Source organism: Heloderma suspectum, chromosome 3 (assembly GCF_057233095.1).
Source record: "Heloderma suspectum isolate Gila_16-S chromosome 3, 16-S_ref, whole genome shotgun sequence".
Lineage (NCBI taxonomy): Eukaryota > Metazoa > Chordata > Lepidosauria > Squamata > Helodermatidae > Heloderma > Heloderma suspectum.
The window spans coordinates 201,549,379-201,564,435 of NC_139460.1; the positions used below are offsets into that span (position 1 = coordinate 201,549,379).

At 41.5% G+C, this 15,057-nt stretch overlaps 1 protein-coding gene and 1 long non-coding RNA gene across 2 annotated transcripts in view; one reads left to right on the plus strand and one right to left on the minus strand.

Moving 5' to 3' along the window:
* GLUD1 (glutamate dehydrogenase 1) overlaps positions 1–2,465 on the plus strand; it is a 33,926-nt gene extending 31,461 nt beyond the window's left edge. Inside the window, exons 11-13 of the mRNA XM_084845324.1 lie at positions 96–187; positions 696–758; positions 1,541–2,465. Of these exons, the coding sequence (XP_084701450.1) occupies positions 96–187; positions 696–758; positions 1,541–1,660 (275 nt within the window). The 3' untranslated portion in view covers positions 1,661–2,465. The remainder of the gene's footprint in view (positions 1–95; positions 188–695; positions 759–1,540) is intronic.
* A 1,399-nt stretch (positions 2,466–3,864) lies between these two features.
* Positions 3,865–9,389, minus strand: LOC146350633 (uncharacterized). Its single transcript, XR_014789338.1, has 3 exons — positions 9,154–9,389; positions 5,599–5,661; positions 3,865–4,913 (listed from the first exon to the last, which is right to left on the minus strand). It is a non-coding gene; the product is annotated as an uncharacterized LOC146350633 (long non-coding RNA).
* Between the last annotated feature and the right edge of the window lie 5,668 nt (positions 9,390–15,057).

Below are 15,057 nucleotides of genomic sequence, written 5' to 3' on the forward strand. Positions count from 1 at the left end.
GAGACTTAAGTTAGCTATACTCCATGAACTGAGTTTGATCCAACCCAATATCTTACATAGGAAAGGAGCTTAATTGGCTTTTTCCCTCCTCCCAGTGTCTGTCCAGGAGAGCTTGGAAAGAAAGTTTGGGAAGCATGGTGGAAGTATTCCAGTTGTGCCTACTGCAGAATTCCAGGACAGGATATCTGTAAGTAGCTGCTAAAAGATTTTCCTCTGTCAGTGTCCAGTATAAAAATTTCAGTTCTGGTCAATATTTACAACAGACAAAAGAAATCTCTGTGTGGGAGCAAGTTGGCACTATCAGGCGAAACTAAAGGCACCTTTGTACTTACAGTAATGACTGATGTTTAGCTTCTTTCAATACATTACAGTTCTAACTTTAGAGCTGGCATTTTAAGAAAGTCTCATAAATGCAGTATTTACTAACATAGTATTCTGCACTGATACTGTGCTGAATTATTTGCATCATATATTAAATCTAGGAGAATATACTGCTTGGCTTATTAAATATAGTTTTTAGATGCATTTTTCTTGATGTGGATCTAATTTTCATATTCCAGTTACCTTTCCTGATCTGCATGAATGAGCTATATGAAAAAGAGAAATTCAGTCCTTTAGAGAATTACATTAAAATACAAACTTTAGCCCATGGCTCATTTCAGATTGACCACTAATGGCAATTTCTTTCAATATAGGGTGCATCTGAAAAAGACATTGTCCATTCTGGCTTGGCCTACACCATGGAGCGTTCTGCTAGGGTATGTATTGTATTAACATGAAGTAGTAAGGTGGTGTGAACGCCTATCCCAGAGGTAAACCAGAGAGGTGCTAAACCAGAGAGGCGCATGGTATCATACGTCTTTCCTCCCCTCTCACTCCAGTGTCTTCTTTGTGAGTTATTTTGGCATCAGTGCCTTACCACAGATCAGTAGGCTGGGCAGACTGTGGGAATGAGCATTAATTTTCTAACTTTTCAGCACAACAGCACATTATTTCTACAAATTCAACAGGGAGTAAAAGGGTGTTCTTCTGGGTGATATGGTTGTGGAATGGATCTTCTATGTACACCTACCTTGGAGAAAACGCTATTGAACTCAGTGGGAATTGGTGTAAACATGCATATGGATTGCACTGTCAAAGTGTCAGCTTAACCAGGCTGAATAAATTGAGGCCTCTCCTGCCTGCTGCCATCTGACAGGATGGCTGTCTGGAATGGCAGATGACTGAAGATGGTTTGCTCTGCCATCAGTTTCAGCCTGTTCAAGAATTTGAATAGCTGAATTTGAAGTTCCAAAAGTAAAGATGTTTGGTTCCAGAATGAATAGGCCCCTGAGCTTAACAGGGTAGAAGTATTTATTTAGAGCTTTGCTTGAGGTAGCTAACAATCTAGAAAATGAATGATGCCCAAGGTAATTTTGGAGCATTATATCAATTGTTCAATAGCTTTTCCAAGTCCAATTCATTGTAGTACTGTGTGTGTATATTTAAAAAGAGCTTAGAATATACTTTGCACTCACATTAACATTTTTGTGTTCTCTAGCAAATTATGCGTACTGCCATGAAGTACAATCTAGGTCTAGACCTGAGAACAGCTGCCTACGTCAATGCAATTGAGAAGGTCTTCAAGGTATACAACGAAGCTGGTCTGACCTTCACATAAATGGATAATCCACCTCGGCCTGCAACCCTGTTGTGTACCCTCTTCAGAAAGCTTATTACAAGTTTACATATATGATATAACCACAGAAATCCCTCTTTTCTCACTTAACTATAGTGGATATGATTCTCAATTACCTTCCATTCAAGCTAGTCCTCTTTTATAATAAAAGACAAAGATTCCATGGATTTAGGGCTTTAGGCCAAGAGACAACATCTGCACTTGTGGGGGGTTCTGAGTGTTCTTCACCTTGAAATTTAAGAAGGTACCCTTTTATTCTATGAAGCTGTGGTCTTGCCACAATAAGCAACCTAGCAAAGCTTCAAATCACACATACTGTGTACAATTGGAGCAATTGGCTAACTATCCATGCACTTTGGTTTCAAACAATGTAGCTGTTAGCTTTGGCACTTTGAGTAAAGGCCTTGGATGATCAGTGCGCTGGCATTATCAAAGTGAGAATGGGCCTCCTGCAGGGAATAACTTCGATAGGATTCTCATTTTTACACTTAGCAGAGCCATAGGCCTAGTTCTCTTTAGGCAATGTGTGTTCCTTTTTATAATCTGTGCTCCTGTTACAAGGTTGCCTTTAAATCATGTACTCATCCTCAACTTGACTCAAGTACTATAACGTGCACCTAGAAAGATGAGTTCCAGGAGTTAGTATTTTTATAAGCTGAAGCGTTATCGTTGTTGTACAGACATCCAGTGGAATGACCTTTTGTGTTTAATCTCATCGCTGCATATCCATTTTGCTTGTGTGTGTCCTTAAAAAAAAAAAGGATATGTACTTGAGCATAATCTTAGATAGTCCAAAGAATTCGTGTAGCTTCTTACTCTCCTCAGTTGTGTTTTATTTTCTGAGGTGATTTTAGCATTAGCTTACTGCCTCAACTGAACAATTAAAGCAGAAATAATTGGCAACAAGGAGGCAAGCTGCTGCTCTTAACCTTATGCAGGGTCTTAACACACTTTCTGTTCCCTTCATTTGGGTGTTTCGCATATTCTGAACATAAAGAATTGAATAAAGAGGGCCTCAAAGCAGGACAGGATCATATGGTTGTTTGAGGATTTTTTACAAGGTTCTTTGTCAGAGGAGTCCTATAAAGTGCCAGATGTATTTATGTAATGAATATGAATGTTTTTTAAAACAAACCCAAACCCTCCCAGGAACTCATACTTTTTTCCTAGCTACTTTGTAACTCATGACATAACATGGCAACAAAAGCAATTATTAAAAACTGATCTTTCCAAACATATGCTGTTCTCTATTTTTTCATAGTTTTCCCTAACATGAGAGAGAGCTGAAAAATTCAGTTTAAATAAAATGAACTTAGATTTGGAATTAAGCTGAGAAGCTTTCAAACTCGAAACCCAATTCCAGGATACTTAGGCTGAGAACATTTCAGCCACCCATCACAGTAGTATTGGGCTTGTAACAAAGGAAGAACAGAAATGTTAAAGATTAATCCTGTCCTAGGATTGGTTCACGAATGAAGAATATCTCCTCCCCAACATGGTGTATACACAAACATCCCAATTCCTGCAATGGTGGCAACTCAAAGAAGTGTTCAAGCCATCATGAGAATTGTATTCCTCGATTCAGGTGAACCAGAAATACTTGGGGTGGTATTCAGAACATAAGGATTGCTGCGCTGGCTAGGTCCATCTAGTGCAGGAGTGGGCAACACATGGCCTGTGGACTGCATGTGGCCCCTGCTGCCCACCCCTGAGTTTATTTTTAAAAGAATTGGGGTAGGGGGAATGGTATATGTAGCAGCTACAGAGCACCAAAATGGTCAAAATTAGCTTGCAAAAAAGATATTTTGACTCTTGGTACTCCATTGCTGCTACAAATGCATTTTCCCCCTGATGTTCTGGGGGTGGGCATTGGCCCACAGGGAGAGGGTATGGGGGCGTGAAAATGGCCCCTGGACTTCCCACAGTTGCCTACCCCTCATCTAGCAACTAGGGAAAGTGTGGGGAATGCAAGGGAAGAGCGAAGTTGAGTCAACTTAGTCCCCTTTACTGCTCTTCAGTTGCTCTCCTGCTCCCTGTCCCTTCTGAGGGGGTGGGGTTTCAGGGAGTGTCCCTCTCCTCAGGCCCTGTGGGCTGGAAGTTCGTCATCCCTGTCTAGCCAGACATTAGCCAGCCAGGTGCCCTGGAAAAGGAATACAAGCGGGGAATGTAAGAGTTGATCCGTTATTCACAAACCTGCTTATATTAAAACAACAATCTGTTAGCAACAAATTATATACATTATACATTTGGAAAAGTTCTTCCATTTTGATGTGGGAGGATACAAAGGAGTTGATATTTGATCCATGATGTCCATTCAACACACGCAAGTTGCTGCTTGATGTTATAGTTATCAAGTGGTGCACATGCATGTGTGAATGCTTCATTCAGTCTTCTAAACTCTCTCCCTTTTCTTGAATCTTGGGTTTCTTCCTTGACCCATTTCCTGCTTAATGTTTCAGTCCTACTTCCCTTTCCACTTCCACAACCTATTCTGTCAATGACTGTCAGTTGTCTAGTTCGTCTGCGGTATTGAACTGCAACTAAGCAGAGTGGCAATGCAAAGCTTCCCTCAAAGCTTGAAAGTGTTTCTAGATGGTTGTTATGAAATGGCATGTCTTCTGAACTTTTCACACATGCCCATCAGAGTGGGATGGAGAATGTTGCATGTTACCTGAGGAATATGCTCATATATGCCTTTATAGCCACAGATGGGACATAAATCAAGTCTCACATTACATTTTAGATGTGTTACGTGTGTGTGTGCATGCATACTTAAGATGTGCACCTGAAATAGCACATATCTGCACTCATGCACAACCCTATCCATTAGGGGCCTCTGTGAAAGTCAGCCCCATGCAAGTTTATTAATGCAATCATCTTGAAAAGCATATCACTGCTTAAAACATGCATGTCACTAGCTATTCTGAAACGTGAGTTTTGTAGTTTAAGATAATACAAAATAAACTTAGGTTTTATAGCTCCACTTTTAATGAAGGTGTAGAGAATATATAATGTATCAAATATTTGAGAACAATTTCCATGAGTAAAATCTTGACAACCGTTCTGCCCTTCAAATGCATGGGAAACAGAAGGGAGCACAAGAGTAGTTAGGTAGACACATTCTTCTTTTCTTCACTCTGACCGAAGCTTTTACCCCAGGTATTTACCTGGCTGGTTACACTTTGCGTAGCCTTTTCACCCACATCTTGTGCAGTTTTGCAGACATCATCTACCACTTAAAAAAAAATGAGAAATCATTTCGGAGTTAAGATGGTTGCCTGTCTCCATGTGTGGTGTGATTTTCTGGGGGCCTATAAAATATGGAACTCTGCTGGAAGTGCCACTATGCATATAGAAAAACTTTTGGGAATGAAGAATAAGGAACATGGGAAGCTACCTTATCCCAGGTCAGACTATTTGCTCATATAGCTTAGTATTGCCTACCCTGACTAGCAGTGACTGCAATATCTCTGCTAGAAGTCTTTCCCATTGCTTGCAACCTGATCCTTTTTGTAACAGGTTTCTCAGGGACTGAGCCTGAGAAATACAAAGCATGTGCTCTTCTGACTATGCTGTGATCTCCCTCTAGGTGGAAACTGGAGAATAAAATTCACTGTATATGAAGTGAATCCTGAGAGTTGCCAATTCTTTCTTTCAAAAACGTCCTCCCCCCCACCCCCCCGGGACAGGTTCAGGATAAGAATTGGCAGTTCAATAATAGATTTTGGACTTTTCTGTACCCTGATATGGGTTACGTGAACACACGTTTACTACTTGGAACAGCCAAACTGGTTCCCCCAGTTACAAGTCTGTATTGGAGGAGAAACAGTCTTGAGTTTGAAGGAATGCACTGTCAATTCATAACAGTTGAGATTCCACACGTTTTGAGAATTGCCCAGGTTATTAGAAGAATGCCTCACCTTTCTGACCAGCGTCTGTCACCTGGTCCAGTACTTGCTGCACAGCCTGACCTGCTGAGTTAACTGCAGTTGCAAAAAAATAAAAAATTGCACACATACAAATATTTTCTGATCCAAAATCATTAGTAAATTATAGCAGTTGGGATGTTTTAAAAAAAGCCTGGCATGTACAGAATAACTGGAGTACAGGAGACCATTTAACATGAAACTCAGGTAGTACACTGTTATGTATAGTCTCTGTTAATTAAAATTCTGCAACTGAGCAATCAAAATTCTGTGCAAGGGATACCAATTCTGTAGCCTTTATCACTATTGCAGATGGAGCAAACTTGTATGATTGCTTCACATTTTACATAATTCTGCAGTTTTACTCTGTGTATCGTTTGTTCTGGTTTTACTATTCATTGAGGGAGACTATTTAAAAACAACTTTCATCCTACTTTATAGCCCTGGAAGGCTGTCAAAATGGTTTACAAAAGATTCTTCAAATAAAATCTCACTCGGATTGAGTATAGGAACAAAAATTGCATGGTGTCCACAGGGCACCACAACCATTTGGGTAGCATTTCCTGGCTTTATCATTCCCTGCTCTCATACCAGGCAGCAACTCCCACCAAAATCCTTTGAGGCAAAGGAATGGGACTGAACAGCTGGCTCTTGCTCCACCCATTTATTGAAAAAGACAATGGCATGCTCTGCACTATGTTGCATATTTATAGAGGAAAGAAATCACCCCAAAGGCACAGTATGAAAAATGCTGCCTTGGCAAGAAAAGCAGCATGCTCCAACCTGGTGCCCTCCAGATGTTTTTGACTTCAACTCCCATCAGCCCCAGCCAGCATGGCCAATGGTCAGGAATACTGGGAGTTGTAGTCCAAAGCATCTGGGGGGCATCCGGTTGGAGAAGGCAACAGGAGAGTGGAGACCAACTTCAAGCGCTCTGTATTCTTGGCCCACAACAAGGCTCAGAGCAACCACTTTAGTGCATCATAGATGGCCTTCACTCCAGAGCTGAGAGTAGTTCAGTTGCAGCTCTGAACAAGGGTTTCATCCATTGCCTGGCAAACTAAGCAAGTCATGGCTGATCTTTGTGCCCTCAGCAGCACTTGGCCAAGCAACAAAATTGCTGCTGACTGTACATTGCTCCTTTAACCCTCAAGGAAAGGGAGAGCTTCCTAACCAAGTTGATGGAGATGGAGCTTGTCCCCTCTTTGCTCACCTTATAAATAGCTTCGGTGATTCTGTTTATCCCCTTTGTCACAGCTACCTTTTCTCTACTTGGTGATGTGTTGATGGAGAGTGTGTATGGGGAGTGTGTGTGTGTGTACAGAAAGTGTGGAGTGGTGGTGAATGTGAATGGGGGTGTATTGATGTATGGATGCATGTGAATGGAGGAGGTTGTGGGTGGATGTGAGTGAATGAGCCTTTGGCCCTGCATTTGGCATGCAGCCCCAGAAGGTTACCCACAAGGGCATGTGGCCCTCAGAATGAAAATTGTTCCCCACCCCTGCAATAGAATGAGGATATCCTGCTGAAGTAGCTAGGCCTCAACCACCAGAGCTGTTGCTACCATCCTATCTGGGCTCAATGAGAATTGAGCAGGCTCAGTGGATACAGAATGCTGACTGACAAGAGAGGAAAAATGAGGGAGAAAGGTTGGGGAAGAGGTAATGGAATGGAGCACCCTGTAAAAGGGTATGGCTTATTGGCTATAACCCTGAACAGGAGCACTCCATACTGCAACATTTTCTTGCAGATCCCACTTGTTCATCATTATCAGGCAGCTTTAGTAAATGAGTGCTATACTTTATTAAAACGTTAACATTTTAATAATATGTATTTCAGTCTTGGATGATTTTGATAGGCAATACACAGTGTTACAAGATAAATTATAGATTTCCCAGATTGCCTCATGTTAATAGTTTTGCCAACTTCTATTTTCTGACTGGGCTCCTCTGCCCTCTATTGTTATGTGATTGCTAGGTGATCCAAGAGAAATTCTTCAGGTGAAGCTCCCCCAGTATGTTTCTACATGTTGGGGAAATCTTCCTGTACTGCATTTCTGTTGGGAGAACAGATGTGTATAAAATCCAGAAGCCCAGCCCAAAAAGAAGAAAATAAAAAGAAAGTGGTAATCTTATATTTTAGTTAAATAAAAGTAAATAGCAGCCCCTTTCAGCCAAATTCTAGTTATCAGGGATGCCAACTTTTCAGAAGACCCCTGTAGCTGTCCTTTCAACTATAGGTGGAGTTCTAAACAATAATTGGTGATGATGTTTCTCTGCATACTATGAAATATATGATTGCCAGTCTCTACAGGCCAGGCTGTTTTCTGGTCAGTTGGCAACCCTGTTATCTATAATATAGATTCTATATCCTGAGTATTATGTTGGAACTCTAATATGGCATTTTGTGTCTTGATTGCAAGGCCAGTATAAACACTTGAGTGAAAAACACCTGAAAACTACAAAACAGAGCTTTTTCTTTAGCTTTCGGACCACACCCTTTCATAACTTTTACTTAAAAGTCAGAATAATTATGGTGCGTGGTGCATTTCTTCTGACAGGAAGAAAATAAAACAGTTTTCTATTTCCATAAAGAAGCGATTCTATTTAAGGTGCTTCTTGTTTTAAAGAATATCACAGATTTCTAATGTTCATATTTTTCTGCACTGTTTCTATTTTTAATGATAAAATAAATACGGGGCACATACTATAGAATGATGATTTTGTAAACCATGTAATAAGTACTATGGGAAGAATACAGGCATTCCTATTTTTTTGTACCACATATTTTCTCACATAGAAAGGCTAAGTCTGAAGTGTCTGTCCCTTGATATCCATTCTTGTTTATACTGGTTTTCAACCCCTCCCTATCCCAAAGGGCCATAATAAGAAGGAGAAAGACAGACATATATGGTCAAAAATCTGAAAATAGATCGCAAGAGGTTTGCTAATTTCCCAGAGGAAAAAAAAATCATCTGTACGCTTGTGCTTTTAACATTAGCGTGATCTGCAGAAATCAGGTAAGAATAGGAAGCTGTCTTCTATGGGGTCAGACTTTGTCCATCAAACCCAGCCTTTATCTACTCCAGCCTTCCCCAACTTTGTGCTCTCTGGATGTTTTGGGCTACAACCCCCAGCATTCCTGACTGGGGCCAATGGGAACTGAAGTCCAAAACCTCTAGGGGTAGCAAGTTGGGGGAGGCTGGTCTTACTAGTACTTCGTCCCAAGATTCCCAGGCAGATGCAATTTCCTATCACCTACTCTCAGCTCCTAAGTGGAGGTGCCAAGGATTAAATCTAGGACTTTCTGCATGCATAGCAGGTGCTCTTCCACTGAGCTTCCCCAGCATATAGATAATTTGTTATCCTTGGCTAGTCCTATCTGTACATCAAGCTGCTGTTAAGAGGCAGCTATGGAAGCTGGTTAAAAAAGTTTGCAATCTGAAGTCCCATGTCAGGGTTAAAGGTGGATCCTGGGTCTGCAAAGGCAGAATATATAGACAAGTGGTTTTTAAAAATAACAAGAAAATAAAGACCAAACATCCTTTACCTGTATCCTGCACAGTGGTCCCTGCCAGTTTTGTGGCTTCCTCGGCAAGATTCAGTTTAAACATGGTTGCTGTTGTGCAGATGATCTTCTGCTCTCCCGAACTCAGTAGATGGATGGTTAGTTCCCAGCCCTGCTTCACTGAATGTGGACTTTTATAGACTGGAAAACTTCTCAGAGCTGGGACCCAGAAAAGCCAGCAGGGCTCTGTTCAGTGACTAACTCCTGACTTCAAAGGCAGTGGAGGGATGTCTGGAATGATCATATTCCCCTCCCAATGGGGAGGGTGTGGTTTGGCTTAATTTTTATTTTATTTTTTTAAAGATCCAAAGTAGTTTTCCATAGCTGCAGAATGAGAGCCCTTGTTTTGGGTGGAGCGGCTGGTAAACCAGCTGGTGCTTCCACTGTTGTTATGAAACATTTCCATCAGGAAGGCATCAAGAGAGCCAGAGGCTATCAAGGCACAATGGAATAACAGTATGACATTTCAACGTATGAGGCGGTGGCGGGTGGTGGTAGTAGGAATGGACAGAACTGCATGGTTACTAATTGCTCAGCTTAGCACTTGCTTCAACTTTAAATCAGGTTTGCAGAACTTGTGACCAAACTGAATGCAGCCCATTGGGGGTGGGGGCTCAGTAAATGTGGTTTTGACTGACTGGCTGAGAATGCAAAAAAGATGGATGGGATAATTTGCAGGGCTGGTGTCAAGGGTAGGCATGGTGGGCACTTGTTAAGGGCCCATACCCCAGCAGGGGCCCACTGCCTTGCTCCTTCTCTTCACCAGTGCACCCTGCTTGCTCACCTGCCTCTCATTGTGACCCAGACAATGGTGGTGGTGAGGAGGAGGAGCAGTAGATGCCACGGCCTGCTTGCGCACTGGCTCTTTCCCTGTCAAGCAAGCAAATGGTAGCAATGATAAGAAAGAGGATGAGGAGTGATAGTAGCTAGTGACAATGGTTGTGTGAAGGTAGACTCTCTGCGGGAGGAGACCCATTGAGGGCCGTCAAAAACCTGGAGCCAGCACTGTTAATTTGGCATCCGCCAGGCCGATCAGCAGATGAACTATGTTTGGTCTAATAGATCACAAATTGCACAGACCACCTGTTATGGGGAGGGGGAATCACTTTTCTTATTGGTGGGCCCCTTCTCTACAAGGATTCTCCACAACAGAGTTACTGATAGGCTACCAACCGTCAGGAGGAGCCTCCTCACACACCCTAGACTGACCAGCTGCCAAGGGCTCATCCCTTCAGCCCATCCCTAGGATTAAATAAAAAGAACAATGCTTTGAATTTTCTTGCCCCAAGCCCAGAGACATGGGACTCAACACAAGCCTTGTGAAAATTCTAAACCCCCCCACAAATGGTAGTTTTGTAATGGTACGGTCCTCAGCGTGGAGAAGAGTTTAGTGATAATTCTCTTTTAAAACAACACAGCCAAATGTCTGAATATAAAAAGGAGTTTATTTGGGGGCGGGGGGAGAACAAGGGAAAGCAACAATCATAGAGAGAGAGTTCCAGATAAAATCAACAGTCAATCGAATTTGTCTAGTCACACATTACCTGCCTGAATAGACTCTTGGGTGCCCAAGCATATGCAGAGTTCATTGCAGAGAGGTGATCTGAGTTATATGATCTGTGGAAGGCTCTCCAAGGAGTGAGTAAACTCCTGCTTTTTATGGGAATCTGAGTTCAGTAAAAATTGCCCAGTCATGCAATAGCCTCCATTTCTGATGTCAGTGGTCTAGCTAGCAAATAGTGGCTGGACCCACTTTTCTAAACTTACATCTCAAAACACCAAGCCAGTTTGAACCAGTTAGCCTATTCTAAAAAAAGGTGTATGCTTTTGGGTGGGTATTGGGAAAGAAAGAGATGAGATAAGCCTATTCAGGCTGCCCAGGAGGGTGCCAACTTACCAGACACTCTTGATGTAGTTGAACTACATCAGAATATAGGAGTTTGTCACCCCATCTGTCTAAATTTTGTATTTCCAGGGAATGCTCTAGGTTGGACACAAAGATTACCTTTCTCCGTCACAGTGGAGGCTGGTGACTCGTATTTCTGTGGGGCTGTGCATCTGCTCTGGGTTTCAGTCAGAATTCTAAAGGAGTTATCCAAGGTGCTAAACCCATTTTGGAGATAGGGTTCAGCACTTTGGATAGCTCCTTTACAATTCTGACAGATTCTGACTGATGCCCAGAACAGATTCACAGCCCCACTGAAATAGGAGCCCACAGCTTCCACTGCTCCAGTAGAAGGGTTCCTCTAGAGAAAAGCTGTAGCTCATGGGTAGCGCAAATGCTTTGCATATGAAGATCCTTCAGTCAGTCCTGGCATCGCCAGTTAAAAGGATCAGGTAGCTGATAACATAAAAGACCATCTGCTGGAGAGCTAGAGTCAGTCATAGACCATACTGTGTTAAACGGGCAGAGAGTCTAATCTAGTATAAGGCAGCTTCTTCTGTTCTTAACCTCTGAACCCAACCTATGTGATTATGTGATTAGGCATAGCTATGTGATTATTCAACAGCTAAGACATGCTCAGGCACATTATCATACCAATGAATTCTGCATTTGCAAACTCGAACAGATTTATCCAGTGAGACCACGTGACAATTTTCATATGCTATATGTGGCACAGCTGTTCTGCTGAAGGGTACCACTTGAGTGATGACAGTCTGTTGGCTCCCACGTTACTGAGTTTTAGACAAGAATTAAATACGTATTTGTTTACCTGGGATTTTGAGATGTAACTTGGCCCTCAGCCTTTATTCTTTTAAAATTATACGTGTTGTGCTATTTTAAAAGTTTATTTTAGGGTTGGTGTTTTTAATTATGTATAAATGATGCATTTTTATTATGTTGTGTGTCACCCTGGGCTCTCTTGGGAGGAAGGGCGGTATATAAATAAAATTAATCATCGTCGTCGTCTTCATCATTATCTGTGGAAGGCAATACCTACTGGAAGATCAAAAACAATGAAGACTCTTGCGGCAACTTAATTTCTAGCAAATATATTATGGCAGAAGCTTTGGTGAACTGGAGCCTACTTCATTAGATGCATAAAGGGTTATCCTAGCCTGAGGTGGTTGGATAGGAGGAATAAACGGTGAAGTCAGAAGAAAATGAAATGCAGAAAGTACAGCGACAATTATATTATTAACAGTGGCCATTCACAAGACAGTTATTGGTGATAACACAGGCTTCCTGGCATTGGTAAGTTTATTAACACATGTAGTATGATTAAAAAACAATGCAATAACTTTGGCTAGATCTACACCAGTGCTTTTTATTTGTATTGAAGTGAACCGATAACTGTTACATTAGGCATTCCATATACAGCTTTTCTAGGTTATTTCCCATTGTTTATTCTGTATTATCCAAAATACTGCAACAGATGTCATTGTGTGTGCTACGAGGTATAAATGCTCAAGAGGAATATAGTGTCACCATGATGCGATTGTATTGATACGACACGAGGTGTAGATCTGGCCTACATCCTGATTAAGTTCACAGGAGATAGAATTAAACCTCTTGATATATTGTAATTCAGTTTTTTCACATTGCAGTCTACGTTTGACGTTCCTTTGCTCAAGAACCAATTAAGGTCAGTGACAGAATGCCCTGGGAAGTTGCAGTATTACCCACTGGATTTTGAATATTGCCATTTCTGATGTCACATTTGTATCCATTTATGAATTTGTGTAGAAACTGACCTATTCTATGTAGAATGCAGGAGGGCAATGCTAGAAGATGATGTTTTAATATTTTTTAATGTTTTAATATGTTTAACTTTTGTACAGTTGTATTTATATTTATAGGTTTTAATTGTAGCAGTTTTAATGTTGTAAGGCCGCCTTGAGTCCCAGTATTGGGGAAAAGGCGGGATATAAATAAAATAAATAAATAAATAAATAAATAAATGATGGTGTATATCACATTGGAAGATGAGTACATGAACAAACTGCTGATGTTGTGGATGACATTATTAGGTCCTGTAACGGTGTTGCTAGAGTAAACACAGTGACAGAGTTAGCAGCTGGGTCTGCTGCAGGGTCTGGTCCCTGTGGCTGTATCTTTGTTATGTGTCCTGTTGTTGCTGGTGAGTAATGGTTTTAGGTTGGGGATGCTGCCCATAAGCAATCAGAGGCCTACCACCCAATCCCTGTGAGAGGGAAGTAGCACTGTTTAGGATGGGCTATAGGCAATTGATGATACGTTCAAGTGGTTTTAGCTGAGAGCTATAGGTGACAATAAGTGGTGTTGTGTTTTCTCTTCTAGGTCTGTTCTACAGTACATTATTCCAGTCTGGCCTTGTTGATCTGTTCCTCTCTCACACTTCATTGGGTTGGTATTGTAGTATGAAAAATACCTGATGTAAATCCTTAAGCTGTGAGTCTCTGCCTGATGAGTCTGAACAGATACAGTTGTATCAAAAGGGTTAAATGTAGACAATGGATTTACTGGTGTGTTCTGGGTAAAAGCTGGAAGCATGTAAGTATGTGTAGCAGTCTGTAGGTTTTAAATATAAGGTGTTGCTTATATGTCCATTATGTTGTGGCACAGTGGTGTCCAAAAAGTAAAACTGTTGGACTGATCTAGGCTCAGGTTGATGGTGGGGTGAAAGTTATTGAAGTCCTGGTGGAACTTCTCAAGTGCCTCTTGTCCATGAGTCCAAATGATAAAGATGTCATCAGTGTATCTTGGGTAGAGGAGAGGCTTTGGGGGGTAGGAGGTAAGAAGGCGTTCTTCTAAGTCAGCCATGAAGATGTTGGCATACTGTGGACCCATGCAAGTACCCATGGCAGTGCCATTGATCTGATTATATTTGTTCTCCCTAAAGCAGAAATACTTGTGGGTATGTACAATGTGGCAGAGTTTGGTAGCTGGATATGGGATAGCCCCATGTGGGATGATATTCTTGAAGGCTTGTAGTCCATCTTTGTGGAGGATGTTGATGAAAAGGGCCTCCACATCCATGGTAGCTTGGACAGTATTCTCTGGGAGAATGGCAATGGATTGATGTTTCCTCCAGAACTCAGTGATATGTAGCTTGGAGTATTGGGGGCATATGGTCTGATAATGGAATCTGTATAACCCTCCCCTCCCCCAACTGTGATAGTGCCAGTGCCAGAAACAATGAGGTATCTTGGGTTGCCTGGTTTGTGTATTTTGGGTAGCAAATAGAAGATATCTGGTTGAGGCTCCTGAGGTGTTTTCATGTAGATTTGGTCCTGCACATCTGTAAGAAATTCCTTCAGGTTGTATATTCCTCAGTAGGATCTGGCGGGCTGGGGTGGTGATGGGAGTTGTAGTCCAATACATCCCAAGGGCACAAGGTTGGGGAAGGCTGCTCTAAATCAGTGGTTCTCAACTGGTGGTACTCATACCACTGGTGGAACACAGATGTAGTCTAGGTGGGATGCGGGATTTTCATAACAGTTACTAAGAATTCGCTTAGTAATAATACTACCGCAATTTTTTATTTTTTACATTTGTGTTTTGCAGTTACCGTAGCAGTAAAATTTATACTCAACAGTATTATTACAATTTTCAACTATTAATGGAATTATTATTTTTGTTTGTTTTGTTTTAAAGCCATTGCAATAAAATTTACTCCTAGCAATACTATTGCAATTTCTTATGTCCTTAAGGGTGCAATCCTATGCATGTGGAGACAGAAAAAAGTCCTACAACTCCCAGCATGATCCAGCCAGCCATACTGGCTTGGGGATGCTGGGAGTTGTAGGACTTCTTTCTGTCTAAACATGTATAGCATTGTACCCTAAAACTTACTGCAAATGATAAATATAACAACAGAAGGCCTATGAACATGTAAATGTCTTTCTCGGAAAAAATGGGTGTTTTGTTTCTATCCTGGCTGGGACCCAGGTTTTTTGAATGGT